Raw genomic sequence first — 16,218 nt, 5'->3', positions numbered from 1 at the left:
TTCACAGGGGCTCCTCTGAGTGGATCCTCAGGAATGGGAAGGAGAGAAGAGGTGCTGATAGCCCCAGGGCCCACAAAAGTTTTAGAAAGCCTGAGTCAAAGGAGAAGCTTAAAAGAGGGAGGTATGAAAACATGGACTTTAATTTTCAACTGCTTCAATTTCCTTTTATTTTTTTTAAGTGGTCATTTTCAGTGATGAGTCAGAACCACACACAGGCAACTTTTATATTACCCTTTGTGTTCAAAGATACAAGCATGCATTTCTCTCTTTCTGCCTCTCTCTAGTGATGGACACCTTAAAATTTTAGTTGAGTTGACTTTTGTGAAGACAGTGTGCTTTAAAAAAGTCTCTCCCCTCTCTCAATTGGTCCTTCCAGAAACCAGAACAGCTGGAGGCAGAGGTGTGCTTGCTCTGCAATGTTAATTAGGTTCCTCAGGACAGGGTTTAAGGAAAATGGTGCATCCTGCCTTTTGAGGAAGTTTGACTAATAGCTTCCTAGTTTCCAATTGGCTCTAGTGAGATTATGATAAAATTTTAATGGCTGGTAGTAAATACTTTGAAAATATTTTCAAGGATAATGCAAACCAAAGAGTATCAATTTATTATTTAAACTCCAAAGAAGAGAATAGGGCTGTATTTTTCATAAGACTGCTCAAGAAGCTGTCGAAACCAAATTCCAAATGCTCTGAAAGGTATTAAATTTATGCCTCAAATTCATGGCTGATAAGTGAAGTATATTAATTGGGTTCTGAGGAGCATAACACCACTTACCTCTTCTGCCATCAAAATCACTTCAGCTGGGTGTGCTATGGTCTAAATGTTCATGTTCCCCTCAGATTCATGCACTGAAGTCCTAATTCTCCAAGTGATGGTTTTAGGAGATGAGGCCTTTGGGAGGTGATTAGGCATCACACTCACGACTGGGTTAGGGCCCCTTTATAAAAGGGGCCTCACAGAGCTCCCTGCTGCTCCACCTTGTGAGGACACAGTGAGAGGTCAGCAGCTTGCCACCCAGGGTTCCCTGACCTTGGGACTTCCAGCCTCCAGGACTGGGAGCGATCCATCTCTGCAGTTTGTAAGCCACCTTGTGTAGTTTGTTAGAGCACTCCAAACAGACTGAGATAGGATAAGGACAAAAACATTAATTTAGCACACAGAGTGACATATAACTTTTGCTGGAAAGAGTCAAGATAGACTTTTTTGGTCCTAATTTGAGACTGTGAACATCACTTTTATTTTATGACAGTTATTTTTCTGTAGAAATTATACAATTAAAGACATAAAAGAATTCCAGGAGTACAGTGAAAAAGCCAACTAACAAGTTGCTTCCTGGCATTCTTTATTTCCCATACTCTAGAAGGAAAGATCAATTAACTGGGAGACTATGCAAATGTCCCACGCACAAAAAACTATAGTTTTCCTACTGGGAAAACCACCCTGTTTCAATGTTCTCTTAGGACTGAATAATTGTTCATCACAGAAACCGAACCTCAAGAAGCCTGGGGCAGGGAGAGGAGAGAGAGGCATCAGGAGGGCAAGCCAAGTCATCCTACAGTCCACGGTGATCTCAGTCTCTTTCTGGACAAAACAGGCTGGGCAGCCCACCAGTGAACAGTCATCTGATAGCCATTCACTGCTGGGTATGTCTTAGGACAGCATTTAGCAGGCATACAGGTAGATGCACCTCATTAGGATAGCAGACTCATAGGACACAGGCTCTGGAATAGATCACCATCACTGATCACCACTGGGACGCTTATGGCCTTTGGAATGGGAATTCTTTGTTGTGAGCCCTGCACTGTAAGACATTAAATATCCCTGGCTCTTCTACTAAATGCCAAATTATCCCCAGCTGCTGGGGGCACAAAAATGCTCCCAATTGGTTCTAAAGCTCCCTAGGGATGCTGCTGTCCTGGACTGAGAACCACTGATTCCACAAGGATTCCAAGCAGGCAACCTGTCCCCTAGGTACCCCTCCCCCAGGTCACGCTAACGGTGGACGCCACCAGCCCTTCACTGCACTCTTTTCAACCAAGCCTAGATTCCAACTCAAAACTAGGTCAAGCCTATTGCCTTACATCTGATCATGTACTGAAGAATTAAATGAGGTCATAAATCAAAATATACTTTAAATGTACCAACAAGCTCACTAATTCTTTTTTTTTATATCATTAATATACAATCACATGAGCAACATTGTGGTTACTAGACTACCTCCATTATCAAGTCCCCACCACATACCCCATTGCAGTCACTGTCCATCAGTGTAGTAAGATGCTATAGAGTCACTACTTATCTTCTCTGTGCTATACTGCCTTCCCAGTGCCCCCCTCCCCACCACATTATGTTTGCTAATTGTAATGACCTTATTCCCCTTCTCCCTCCCTTCCCACCCTCCCCACCACCCCCAGTCCCTTTCCCTTTGGTAACTGTTAGTGCATTCTTGGGTTCTGCAAGCTCACTAATTCTTAAAGGAAATAATATTGTGGGAAAAGAAAAGAAGCTCTCAAGCAAACAAATTATCTGTTTTTTTACCAAATACGTTTTTTCAGTTACCAAGATTTGCCTCATTCCTACAACATGAGATTGATTATAGGGGAAAGAAATGGTGTGGATGTCAGAAAGAAGTAATAGAGAGGCTTCCTTTCCCAAGATTATAATTTAAAAGTAAAATTCATAAAACAAACATGTAATGTAATTACTCTAGTATATCCCCATGGGAAAACACTTCAGTTGTTTAAAAGAATGATGTTTTATTTGAATTGCTGAAGTGTATTTTTTTCATCCTTTTCCAGGAAAAAAAAAACTCATATGGCTTTTGTAGTGCTCATTACGCCCTCTAGTTGAATGTTTGGTTGGGTTTATTATAAACATAGAAAAACAGCCAATCCTAAGACACCCACAGAAGTCACCCCTGCTGTGTAAATCTATGCTGTCACTCCACTGTTTCATTTATACAGACCATTCTACCACAAGCATCTGCTCATTGGTGGTCTTGAACAGTTTCTTTTTGTTTTATGATCTACCAAAAGAAGCTTTGTTTCCTTTAAAAGTTTATATATTTTCAGATACACAGAAAAATTAAAAGACATCCCACATAATATGTTAACATTTTCTACATTTGGTTTATTTTTATCCTTGTTTTCCCTCTCCACAGGTATATTTACATGCATACATTTGTAGACACAGGCACACATATTTACATATTCATTTTTCTGCATCATTTAAGGGTAGGTTGTTTTGCAACTTTACCTCTAAACTCTTCAGCGTATATTTCCTGAAAATAAGGAATAAGAGTGTATTTTAAAATTAGGTTAAACAGCTGGAATTCAGCTGACTGTTGCTGTGCCCTAATGTGTATAATTCTAAAGTGGTTCCAGTAATAAGACTCATCACCACACAGTGCAAAAAAAATGATAAGCACAGCCAATCTAACTTCCGCTGTAATACATTTTCTACTTTGCTTTCAAATCCGTTAAGACTTTGACCTACACTAAATGACCCCTTAGTACACCTGCTATCTTAGTTTGCTGCCCTCCTCTGAGTGAATCTGAATGTTATTTCCATGGCAATATGGCTTCTGTGAGTCTGTCTCTAGTTATTTCTGATGGGAATTGGTGGGTTATTTTGCAAGTCAGACAATTTCAGGGGAATTGGCATCAGGACTATAATACTTTATAAAGTTATTTGACTGTTTACCATGCTTTGCAATATATATAATACCAAATACCCATGATAGTTTGGTCTGCTAGGGGCTCTTCTTGGGGGACATAATTTCTGCAATTAGCTATGAGGAACAGACTTTCTGGTAAAGTTATTGCTGGGGTCAGTCTTCCAAACCTGAGTATTGTAGAATCTTCCAAAGAAATATAAGTGGAAGGATTGCCAAGAATACCTCTCTCCCACCCTTCATGTGACAGCCTATGAGCACAGGCTAGACCCAGAACATTCTGAAGACAAATCTTACTTCCCAGAGGAGTAATGCACTGTAACTTTTACACTTGGGTGGCAGTCACTAATATAAAGACAAACAGCTCATAAAATAAGTCATTACAAAACTAGAGGAACGACAGAGAGGAGAGATGGCTAAGAAGCATGGGGTTTCTTTTTGGGATAACGACAGTGTTCTAAAACTGTGGTGATGGGTGCACAATTCTGTGAATACACTAAAAGCCACTGAACTGTATACTTTAAATGGATGAATTGTATGGTATATTAATTATATCCCAAAGAAGCTATTTTAAAAAGGTAGAGTAATACATTTGGCCCATTTTGTAATTCCTAAGTGGAAAATCTATTTTAACATTATAATATTTACATAGGAAAAGATCTTTAATCCCTTCATTACTTGTTTGTGATATACCAGTAAAGGAAGTCCGCAGAGAAAAGTCAGTGATTTTCATGCTCAGTTTCACAGAAGCAAGAACTCCTCACTCAGTACACAGAAAGAAACTTCTGTAAACTTACAAACAAACATTAAAGTTAAAATATATTCTTATTTTTACCATTATATTGCCAAGAGCTAATAGAACCACTGACTTGTTAAGATGAGAAGCGAAAAAAGGTTTCCAGTAATACATGGGCCTCTCCAAACATGCCTGTCCAAGTTTCCAAAAAGCAAAGACTGAAAGAAAACTATGGGGAATTTTGATGGCATTCAGGAAAAGAGGGGCTCTGACACTTTTTAAGCATGTTTTAATAATTTTGTTAATTTAGAAATGTCAATCTGGCTAATATACCAAGTTATCTCTGATTTGTGAAGACTATGTTTTTATGACCAGTTACGATACATTTTCTAACAAAACAGGCTAATAAACTTACATGGTTTAAAATTTTGTTATATATGGAGTTACAAGTTGTTGGACCTTCAGGAACCTAGTATCTCATATTGTTTCTAATTTTTCTGATCCTAATACTGTTTTTGTTATTATTCATTAAGAAAAACAACTGAGGTACAGCAGAGAAAGAAACAACTTTTGTCATTTAGGACTCTGCCTCATCAGCCCAATCTTCTAAGTCATTGCTAACATCAATTCTTTCATTCTCCTACTTGGTTTTGATCATTTTCATACACTTTAAGTTTGGATCAGATTAAATTTCTTTGTCTTTCACAAAAAAGTCTTAAAAGGTGGAAGGAACCCTCCATTTCAAAGCTGGCCCACACATCCATCCAGGTGGGTCCCCCACCCCACCACATCTGTCCCCTGGAGGTGCAGCCATGTGAAATTTCTTGAACAGCTGAGAGAGCTGATGAAATCCCAGTGCACTCCATTTCACCTCTAGGTCCCCTGGACTATCAGAATTTTCTTTCTCATACAAACTCTCATCTATCTTCTTGTAATTCGACACACTATTATTACTTTTAGCCTCTGGGGCAACAGGGATGAAGTCTGTATTTTGGCTGACAGTTTTGTTAGTACTTGAAAATTGCAAATGCCTGGTTTGAGTTTTCTGCACCAGACCAAGTCCCTGGGGTCCTTCAAATATCCATCCTCATCATGCAATGTCTAGGCATATCACCCATTTAATTCCTCAGGACATACACCTATTTATCAGTGGGTCTTTCAAACTGGATTTAGTTTCTGTTAAAAGAAGAGCTCTTCTGGCCCAATTTCTTTTGGGCTTGATACTGTGTTTGTTTTTTCCTTTCAGAGTTGGAAAAAAAAATCTGACTTTCCATCAAACTATTTTGTCTGAAGAAAGGGTTACACAGCTCATTCATGATGAAGACAGTCTGTGAGCTGCTACTATCACATGCTGGATGAAATAAAGATCAGGTCATATTCACATCATTTCATAGGCCAAACTAGGGGCAGTCAGCCAACAGCAAATACAACTACCTCACTGTGTGTGCATCTTTACCCATGAAAACACTAAGTCGCTGAACATGTGAGTGCCTGCTTGAGGAAGGAGAGAGAAGATTAACATCCAGTCCACAGCGGTAGCCCAGAGTGTGGCACTATATGGAGTTACAAAAGATAAAGTGTAAATGCCGTAACACTGGCATGCATCAAGAGACTGGAGGGAGTGGAGGTGGTGGATGGAGAAGAATGGGCAGAGGAGCAGTACTCATCGTCCTGGGAGAAGGTGAGAGGACAGGGATGAAGGAGGTTGACTATACGCTTGCTCCCTGTTCACTCTCCCTACTCAGCCTCCAGTGAAAACTCGAGGATACCTAAAATGCAAGGGAAAGAACATGTAGAAAGGTGTGCATTAAAAATGTAAGAAGAGTGGAGCTTCCACTGAGGTTCATTCTTGGTATAGGCAGACACAGACACATAGGAGAACACAAGCTGGACAGCAGTGGAAGAGTTCTCAAAGAAAATCCAATCACACGATACTTCTATGACCAAGACGCTGGTCAACCATGGAGAAAAAGTCTTACCTTTAGGAAGTGCAGACAAAAGCTTAGCATCAATTTCTCTTCTGTGGTTAGCAAGCTGTTCTTTTTCGTCAAGCAGGAACTCTTTCTGAAAGCTAAACATGACCACATTAATACAATGTTTAAAGTCAACTTAAATCAAGATATATGAAGTGGGAAAAATGCAGAACATAAAAATGATACTACTGTCATATATAGTTAAATATATGCATGTAGATTAAAAGTAGTTTTATTTTGGGGAATTGGTAGTTTTCCTTTATTTATGATTACGTTAGTAGAATGCTTTTGCGCAACTAAGTAATTACATCAGCACAGGTAGGTGACATGCAAAAACATCACTGAGCTGGGAGTCATATGCCTTGGTGCAGACTGACAGCCTCTTCCAAAGCCACCAGTAGCGGTGTAAGCTTGGATTAATTGCTCAGCTCTTTGCTGCTACAATTTCTTCCTTGGAAAATCAGCAACTTGTCTAAGTGATCTACATGCTTTCCTCCGGTGTTGAAATGCTATTAAAGTAACAAATGCCTTCCAACAACTAAGACATCAAAGCACAGCAAAGAGGTCTGAGAGGCTCATAAAACTCACCATGGAAAAAATGAGATGAAAGGGGAGAAGAAAGAATTGAGCACTCACTATGCACTTTTCTTCTATACTGAGCATACCCCATGTGTTATCTTAGTTATCGTCACAAGCCCCTGTGAGGCATGAATTTCTTGGTGCTGGGCTGGTAAATGTTTAACAACTGGCTCCTTCCTCTTGCCACTCCCCTGACCCTTCCAAACACCTGCTTTGCAGTATTTGCTGCTGGGATAAATACTCCTACCTGGCAAAATTTCAAGCTACCCAAGGACGTTGAATTTAAAGTTGGAAGAGGCACACTCTCTCTGTCACGAGGCGTGGCAAGCCGGCTCCGGCACACCACTGGAGCTATGATCATCCTCAGTTTGCAGATTAGGAAACTGTTAACTGATTTGCCGAAGGACATGTATTTGGCAAGAAGAGTACACACGTTAGTGAGAATGTTTGATATCTTGATCTGGGAGATAGCCACATGGGTATATACACATGTCAAAATACATCAAGCTGTACACTAAGATTTGTGCATTTTATAGTATGTACCTCAATAAAAAAGAAAAAGAAGAGTACATGAGATATAGACCTCTCTCCTGCTCTAACACTACCTGCAGCTGCCCCAAGATTGCATGACTCTATGGTTGTCCATGGAAATGTGCTTGGAATTGGGCAAGACAGAGAAGCTACCTTGCAGGAGGAAAACGAACCTAGGAAGACAAGAAACTAGCATTCCCCAGTGATAGGATCCCCTCTAGAGAGGTGAATAATACTCCTGAAAACATATTAGGTGCAAAGCTGACCTTTCCCAGGTACTGGTCCTTGTCTCTGTGTCCTCTCTGATGGGTCCATTTCCCTCATGAAGAGACTGAGGAAGGTGCTGTGCAGGCTATGTAGGTTGGACACATGGACAATCTACACCCCAGAAGTAAATGAAATTTCAAGGAACTTCTACACATTCCAAAATATGGCACAACATACTATCTTCCTAGAACCAAGCTCATCTGTAATCTTAGTTATTCCTTGTAAATGTGGCATGGCTTATATTCATAAATATGAGTGCCATGTATTCACATTATTTAATAAAAAGTCTTGAAAATAAGTAGTCTTTATAAACCATGCTCCAGATGGCTTGAAGATCTTAGGACACCTGCTTAGATCAGAAACTTAGAATTAGCTCTGACTGCTAAAAAGTGAATTGTAACACAGTGACAATTTTTTCAGCGTTTTAGTCAATGTATGATTTAGCATAAACGTAAAAAGCCACATAAAGTTTTGTATTTTCTTTGGAACACTAAAATCTCAAGGAAAAAATTCTATACTAAAATGAAATTATGCAATCCCTGAAATATTCAGTTTCTTAGGCTATTGACACTAGGTACAAAGATAACCTCATATTTCCAAAAAGGAACACCTGTGTTTCTATTTTCCCTTTTTGCTTACCAAAAAGCTCATGGAAGCCACTCATGGAGATTTAGCAACTACCCCTGTTAAACATCTTGCTGAACTTTCACTGAGTGGGGTTCACAAGCCACCCCCAACACCCCCCAGATCCATGTGCATTGACTTCCCTGGAAGAAGCTACAAACAGCGTCAGTGCCAACAGGAAGTACAGCCTTTCCACAGATGATCAGAGAGCAATGGAAAACCAAAGCGGTGTTAGGAAATACCCTCTCGCCTCTTAACACTGCTCCCTGTAAACACTGTTCCTCCACCTGATTTCTCTCCTCTCATCCTGGTTGAGTCCTGTGCTTGGTCTGGGCCTCAGTTTATGGTCATTTCCTTAAGAATGAACCACCCATGCAGCACCAGTTCCCCCAGGCCCTGAATCTGTATTAGGCACCTCTTATTTTCTCTCATGGTATCTATCCTGTTTTGCTATTCGTAGAACATACTACAAATGTCTTATTTTACTTAGAATTATTAAAAAAAATTTTTTTTTAATCAATAAATACATGTTGAATAAATGAATGGCTACAGTAAAATACTTCAAATGTACACAACTCACTGTGAAGAATACTGTGTATATCCTTTATACCATTATGGGATGGGACAAAAGGCATTACAAATATTAAGAGTAATTAGAAGGGCAAATATTTAATAGCATCACCTATTAGCTTCCTTCTTCCCTCCCTTTCTATCCTTTCATCTTTAGAAAAAAAGGTAATTGGGAAAACACCTCTATTACCTTTGCTCACTTTGCATACACGTATGGAAGTATTAGAATATTTGCATATGTTTATAAAGCATGTTATTTTTAAAGTCTCTAATGTCAAGGTAAGCTTTTATTATCAGACTCCACTTTACATTTCATTCTTGCTTTTTTAACTTCTGTCTCCTATTCTGTGAACTTTTGCAGAAGCAGATGAGCAGATGGGAAAACTAGGCAAATGGGTTGGAAAGGGAAGCTCTGACTCACGGGTGTCACAAAGGCTGTGATGGATGCAAGACCCTTTGAATCAATGTTTTGAAAACAGGGTTTGAAAACATCTCCTCTCTTCCCTGGCCTCTCTCCAACCAAGGGCATTAGCCAGCAGTGGAAACCAGTAAAGGATTCTGGACAATTTGTGAACTGTAACTCCCAATCATCTTATATTGATGAGACACAGATACCCAGAAGAACCCTATTTTACTCTACTTTCACTTTTTTGAGTCAGAGGCACCAGGGCAGCATGACTAACAGGGCCCATTCCCAAGGGGCGGTATTAATAACTCCACGGCACTGAGCTCCTCAGGCTGCACAGAGCTGTCCCTCATTGGCCCTCCCTGCCAGGACAGGGGCACTCGGCCCGCCCACCAACCCCTGCAGGGCCCTAGTGGGTTGCCACAACTCAACCACAAGGTAGGAGCCTATATTTCAGTATGAAACTGTATCTCCATATATAACTCAAGTAAATGCTATAGTCTTAATGGTTTTTAATTACGATTTTTGAAGTTTCGGCTTTAAGAAGCACCTTTTGTATTTTTCATCTCCTCTGAAATGGCGTTTACTTGCTAGGACTAATTTTTTCATACTTCTCTCTCCTTCTCTGAGCTTCAATAATTTAAGAAGAGAATTCTTTTTAATATGTCCCATTAACCTACTTAGAGGTCCAAAAGTAGGAACAAGGGGCAATTTTATTAAAGTGAGAGCAGAACATTCTGCTTGATACCTTCCATCTTTTACAAAATGTGGGCTATACTATTATAGTGACGATTCAGGACCCACGCTATGAAAGACTCCCCTACAGTCTGCTCACTCTCCTATGGACACTGAAATGACAAGACATGGGAAATCCACTGCCTTGTATTTTCACCTCAGATATCCAGTTGTCTAGATCTCTTAGAAGGAGGTGAGGTTCCTATATCTGCAGCCTATTTTACACTTGGTACCACGGCAGAGAGGCCATCATTTTAACAGGTACACATGAAGTAATAACCACCACGACAGGACAGCTGTGTCTCTCTGAACCTCCCTCCCCTGACGTGGCTGCCCTTCATAGACCATACATTCTCTATCCTTGAAATAAGCGCTGTCTTCCTGTTTCCCTTTCCTTTTCTTCCTTTTCCTCAGGTACTTATTAGCTCTATTACAGCTCAGTCAACCTGCTAGGACATATTGGGAACTAAGCTGGTATGGTCTGAATGTTTGTGTTCCCCCAAATTCATGTGTTGACATCCTAATCCCCAAAGGTAATGATATTGTGTGTGTGTGTGGGGGGGCCCTCTGGACAGTGATTAGAACCTTCATGAATGAAATTAGCATTCTTAGAAAGAGATCCAGAGAGCCCCCTAGCGCATTCTACCAAGCAAGGGTGCAAGAGATTGGCAGGCTGCACCCCAGAAGAGGGCCCTGATGGGTTACCTATTTAAGACTCCCAGACTCCAGAACTATAAGCAATAAATTTCTGTTGTTTATAAGCCACCCAGTCTGTGGTATTTTGTTGTAGCAGCCCAAACAGACTAAGACATTAGCCTTACATTCTATTAAAATCTGGCAAAGCTGAGAAATATGGGAGACTGTGTCAAACACTAGAAAAGTAAGATTTCATGAATCAAGTAAGACAATGCACTGATGGCCCTGGTTCATTACTGTTCTAGATTACCTGACACTAAGATGTAAGTGAAATCCACCATGATGTTATCCCATGCAGTATATTCACAAGACCAATTCTGCCATTGTCAATGCAGAGCCAGGCTTAGCTGGTGAGGATAGCAGTTAGACAACTCTTTATTCCAATGCTATTGGAATGCAAAGATACAACATCATGCATAACACATCAGGAACAAGACCATCCGAGTGGGAGGAGGGGTAGAGCAGGGTTGTGTCCTTCTAGCCTAATGAAGTGTAGGTTGAGCTCTGTGCTTGTACGTGTTAGGGATAACAATTTTGTGCCTCTACTTGGAAATCTCAGAATCTATTAGGGACAGTGATGTACTTACTAAGAAGCACCTGAGATACAGGTATCTTTTTTGGCATAAACTCTAACTTTATATGAGCTTATATCAGTGATGATGTATCATGGAATTTTAGCACATTAGATAAATTAAATTAATACCTATAATACCCTACAGCCAAGGGAGCTGAAGTACGGAAAGGTGAAGAGACCAGGCATCAAGAACTCTCACATGGACAGATGGGTGGGAGGGGGAAGGAAGAGAGAACTGGAGAAGGAATGAGGCTAAAAAAATCAAAACCTCCCTTACTTGATAGACATTGCAAAAGGACATTCCATGCTTGGAGGCAAGTGTGCACAAAAGATAACAGCCCTTTACAAGTTTGCAATTATGTCCCATTCTGCAAATAGTTCCCATAAACAGCATTAAATACAAAAAAAAAAATCTATGCTGGCTGCATGTACCCAAGTATTTTAACAAATCAAACTCTGGAAAGAAAACATATTGCCGAACATTTCAACTCATACATTAAGACTTCTGAAGAAGAATTTCAAGACCACTTTACCTTGGAACTTCTCTTTGAAGTGGGACTCCAATGAGGCTTAAGTTTTTCTGGTTGAAATCTGAGGGTAAGAAAATAATGTAACATTGAAATAGATACACAGTAAGTTAAAAAAAACTCCAAGGCAGAGGGATGGGGGGGAAGTCTTCAAACTCTTGGGATACATAATTTAAGAAAAAGGAAACCATTAACCAGACAAGAAATATAAATTCAAAAATGATACCTTCTACAAATAAAATTTCACAACATACATTTCACATAGGCAAGTTATTTTTTCTCTTGTGAAAAGCAATCAACATACTCCATGGGTTAAAAAAAACAAATTCTGACATAGTTCAATACTATCATTTAAATTCATTATGTCTTACAAGAATAACTCAAAGCAATTAAATGTTGAATACCATAGTTACATATTCATGAAAAAAAAGGCAAAAGAAATTAAATAGTCTTGGCTAAAGTACCCAGAAATGTTCAGTCATCCTATCTGATATACCTGAGGTGACTTTACAGAATGTGGGGTTGGGGGCGAGGCACTGAGGAAGAGCAGGGGAACAGCTAAAGGTAGCTGAGTTTTTATTGCCTTCCTGAAAATCCAAACAGTAACAACACATCAAATTAACCCCTTATTTATTTATTTTTGAAGACAAGATACATATTATGTAAAGACAGCTGGTATCAATCCCATACAGCAGAAACACGCATCCGAGTGAACCAGTTAATCAAAACCAGGCACAGACAAATATATAACCAGTGGAATGGCAAGTAATGTGTTTCACAGCTTTTGGCACAGTTATCATTTGTCCACCAAGAAAACCACAAGTAAACCACTTATAGAAACTTCTAAGGAAGTGCCTTTTACTGTTTAATATTTGGGGGCAGAAGCCTGAGGAAAAGGTACAAAATACACCAGATGCTGACATGCCATCATCCATCAAAATACTGCTGGAATACTGGGATTTGGAAATTTTGGTCAACTGGAGAATTTAAAATTAAATGAAAGCATCATGCCAATTAAACATCTAGCCTTTTCTCTTAATTATACAAATATCTTGTTATGTATTTTAAAAAAGAGAAAAACTCAGTTCAAAAAGCCATCAAGTATTATAGAAGAAAATTCCTGAACCTGAGGTCTGACTTGTTCAAATCACTTCCTAACAGGACATTTGTGCTAGAAAAGGCTTCTATACAGAATGGCTGAATTTCAAATGTGACTTTCAAAATAACTTCGGCATTTCACTATTGTTCAATGAAGTGAATATGTTATGCCACTTCAGTAGTTAATTTGAAAGCATGTATTTTCCTCTGCCCTCGAAAGAAAGCTGCTGCAAAAACATTTTGTTCTAAACAGTCTCAAGTGAAGATTTACTAGAAAAACAAACACTCACCCTATCTACTGGAAATAGTTTAGTACATAGAACATTTGTTTTAGAAAGTATTTTAGCTAAAGTGCAGCACATTCAAGATTTCTTCTAAAGGTTGGGCATTCCAATTTAATCTGCAATTTTTCCTACATAAAGGCTGTCATGGTTCAGCAATATCTTTAACGTACAGCAGGAAAAGTAAATTCACATTTTTCAGCAATCACAAGATGAGCTCATGCATAAATTTAATTAGATATTTGGGGTATTCTTTGAGAAAACTGGGTAACTAACTGGACACAGGAGAATACAGGTAAAATCGAGGCCTCAGTCATTCATTATGGTATAAAATAAACATAAGTGCATTTGCTCTTCCTCTTGCCTTACCTTGCTTCTCAGAGAACCTGAAAGCTCCCACATGGCTGGGAATCCCTGGGCTTCTGAACATGGTTGTACCCAGGAACTTCAGTAAAAGAGTCTGCTCTAGAGCTAAATTCTCCACCAGCCAAGGCCTTCGGCCTGTCTGAGCAAAACTGGGTTGAGACTTCGCGGTGCAGTGCTAGAGCAATCAGGCGCTTGTGTCCTTGAAAGCCTAGTAAACGCAAAGCAAGAGGCTGCAGGCTAGAACAGCTCAAACCCCGTAATCAGATTACAAGCAGAAACTGGGCCTGAGGATGCTGAGACAGACTAGATTCCCAGGATGGGATGTTTATGATGTTATCACTTCAAAGCAGAGGTGGGATCACAGTTTATGCTTCAGCTAAAAAGAAAGCACTACAACAGAGCCATCACTGGGGGAGTTTGCAAGCAACTCCGCTGTTCCCTAAAAATAAACAAACAAGAGAAAGAACAGACACACTCCTAGGGGGAGAAGGGAAGCCACCTAACTACTCCCAGGGTGCTCTGAGTCTGGCGTTGGTGAAGTTAAATGAAGTATTCTACCTAACAGGGAGCCAACCCCCCATAGTTAGGAGTTAAGATTTATGAACAACATATGAGTGAAATTGTGGGAAAGGAAAAGGCAGATATTACTAGAGGTTCAGAAATTTTAATTTAAGACAGGAGCTCTTAAGTATAACCTATATGACTGCCTTCTGTTTATTTCATTTCTATTTTTTTAGACACCTGATTATTTTAGAGCAGGTTTAGTTTTACAGTGAAATTGAGGGGAGTATACAGAGATTTCCCATATGCCCCCTGTTCCCCATGATCAACATCCCCCACCAGAGTGGGACTTGATTTATTTTTTTTAACCAAAGATGAACCTACAGTGACATATCAAAACCACTCACAGTCCATAGTTTACATTAGGGTCACTCTTGGGTGCACATTCTGTGGGTTTGGTCAAATGTACAATGACATATCCATATCCAGCATTATATATAGTATCAAACAGAATATTTTCATTTCCCTAAAAATCCACCCTGCTCTCCCTATTTATCTCCCTTCTCCTCCCCGGCAACCACTGATCTTTTTACATCTCCACAGTTTTGCCTCGTCCAGAAAGTCATCTAGTTGGAATGATACAGGATGTGGCTTTTTCAGACTGACTTCTTTCACTTAGTGTTAAGCATTTAAGATTCCTCCATGTCTTTACATGGCTTGTCAGCTCATTTGATTTTAGTGCTGAATAATACTCCTTTGTCTCAATGGACCACGGTTATTTATCCATTCACTTACTGAAGGACATCTCAGTTGCTCTCAAGTTTTGGCAATTATGAATAAAGATGCTATGAGGATCCACGTACAGGTTTTTGTGTGGATCTAAATTTTCAACTCCTTTGGGTAAATACCAAGGGTACAAGTGCTGGATCATATGGTAAGAACATATTTAATTTTGTAAGAAACTGCCTGTTTTCCAAGTGGCTGTAACATTTGCATTCCTACCAGCAATGAATGAGAGTTCCTGTTGCTCCACATCCTCACCAGCATACGGCATTATCAGTGTTCCGGAAGTTTGCCATTCTAATAGGTATGTAATGGCATCTCATTGTTGTTTTAATTTGCATTTTCCAGGTGACATGATGGACAGCATCTTTTAATATGCTATTTGCTATTATCTTTGGTGAGGTGTCGATTCAGGTCTTTGGCCCATTTTTGTTCAGTTGTTTGTTTTCTTTTGTTGAGTTTTAAGAGTTCTTTGTATATTCTGGATAATAGTCCTTTATCAGACATGCTTTTTGCAAATATTTTTCCCAGTCTGTGGATTTTCTAATACACTTGATTTTATCTTTCACAGAAAAGAAGTTTTTAATTTTAATGAAGTCCAGTTTATCAACTATTTCTTTCAAGTCTTTGGTGTTGTATTGAAAAAGGCATCAACCATAACCAAGGTCATCTAGGTTTACTCCTATGTTATCTTCTAGGAGTTTCATAGTTTTGTATTTTACATTTAGGTTTATGATCTATTATAAGTTAATTTTTGTGAAGGGTATAAGGTCTTCATTTAGATGAATTTTTTTTTGTGTGGATGTCCAGTCATTCCAGCTCCCTTGTTGAAGGACTATCTTTGTTCTGTTGCATTGCTTGTGAATCTCTGTTTCCATGTGTGTGTCTTCCTGTCTTAGGCTGTCTCTCCAATCTCAGGGATGGCGGCTTGTTTTGTGTGAGCTCTGCCTCCTCTTATAGACCCAAGAAAGGTTCAGTCTGTTCAGCTTTTTACTTTTTATTGAGATGGAGCTGTGATATCCCAGCACCTTACATGCAGGACCACAAACCCTGGAGCTCCCCTCTTTATTTTTTATTGCAACAGGTAGGTGGTGGGCCCAAGCAATAACAATGCAATTCCAAGAAAAATATGCAGTAATTAGAGACTTACAGTTTCATAGCTGAGAGGAACATTAAAGAGAACCTAGGAAAATCATCCCATTTACAAGATGAGGAGACAGAGGGCTGGAGAAGGAACTTGCTCATAGGTAAATACTTGGTTAGTGATGAGACCGTAAGATTTGGGGGAGGAGGATGGAGAT

At 39.5% G+C, this 16,218-nt stretch overlaps 1 protein-coding gene across 19 annotated transcripts in view; it reads right to left on the bottom strand.

Annotated features, from left to right (window-relative positions):
• SVIL (supervillin) overlaps positions 1–16,218 on the bottom strand; it is a 232,971-nt gene that overhangs the window by 87,167 nt on the left and 129,586 nt on the right. For 11 of the 19 annotated variants that reach the window (XM_057498341.1, XM_036912238.2, XM_036912241.2 and 8 more), the window contains exons 2-3: positions 11,895–11,952; positions 6,386–6,477 (exon numbers count right to left, since the gene is read on the bottom strand). In XM_057498341.1, the coding sequence (XP_057354324.1) occupies positions 6,386–6,477; positions 11,895–11,952 (150 nt within the window). Of the gene's footprint in view, positions 1–3,252; positions 3,278–4,318; positions 4,361–6,385; positions 6,478–11,894; positions 11,953–13,636; positions 13,713–16,218 lie in introns of those variants that run through there. The other 8 variants (XM_057498342.1, XM_057498343.1, XM_057498344.1 and 5 more) reach the window with 3 other exon arrangements.

The sequence above is a fragment of the Manis pentadactyla genome, chromosome 3 (genome assembly GCF_030020395.1).
Source record: "Manis pentadactyla isolate mManPen7 chromosome 3, mManPen7.hap1, whole genome shotgun sequence".
NCBI classification, from domain to species: domain Eukaryota; kingdom Metazoa; phylum Chordata; class Mammalia; order Pholidota; family Manidae; genus Manis; species Manis pentadactyla.
This window is presented reverse-complemented; position numbering and strand designations above follow the sequence as displayed.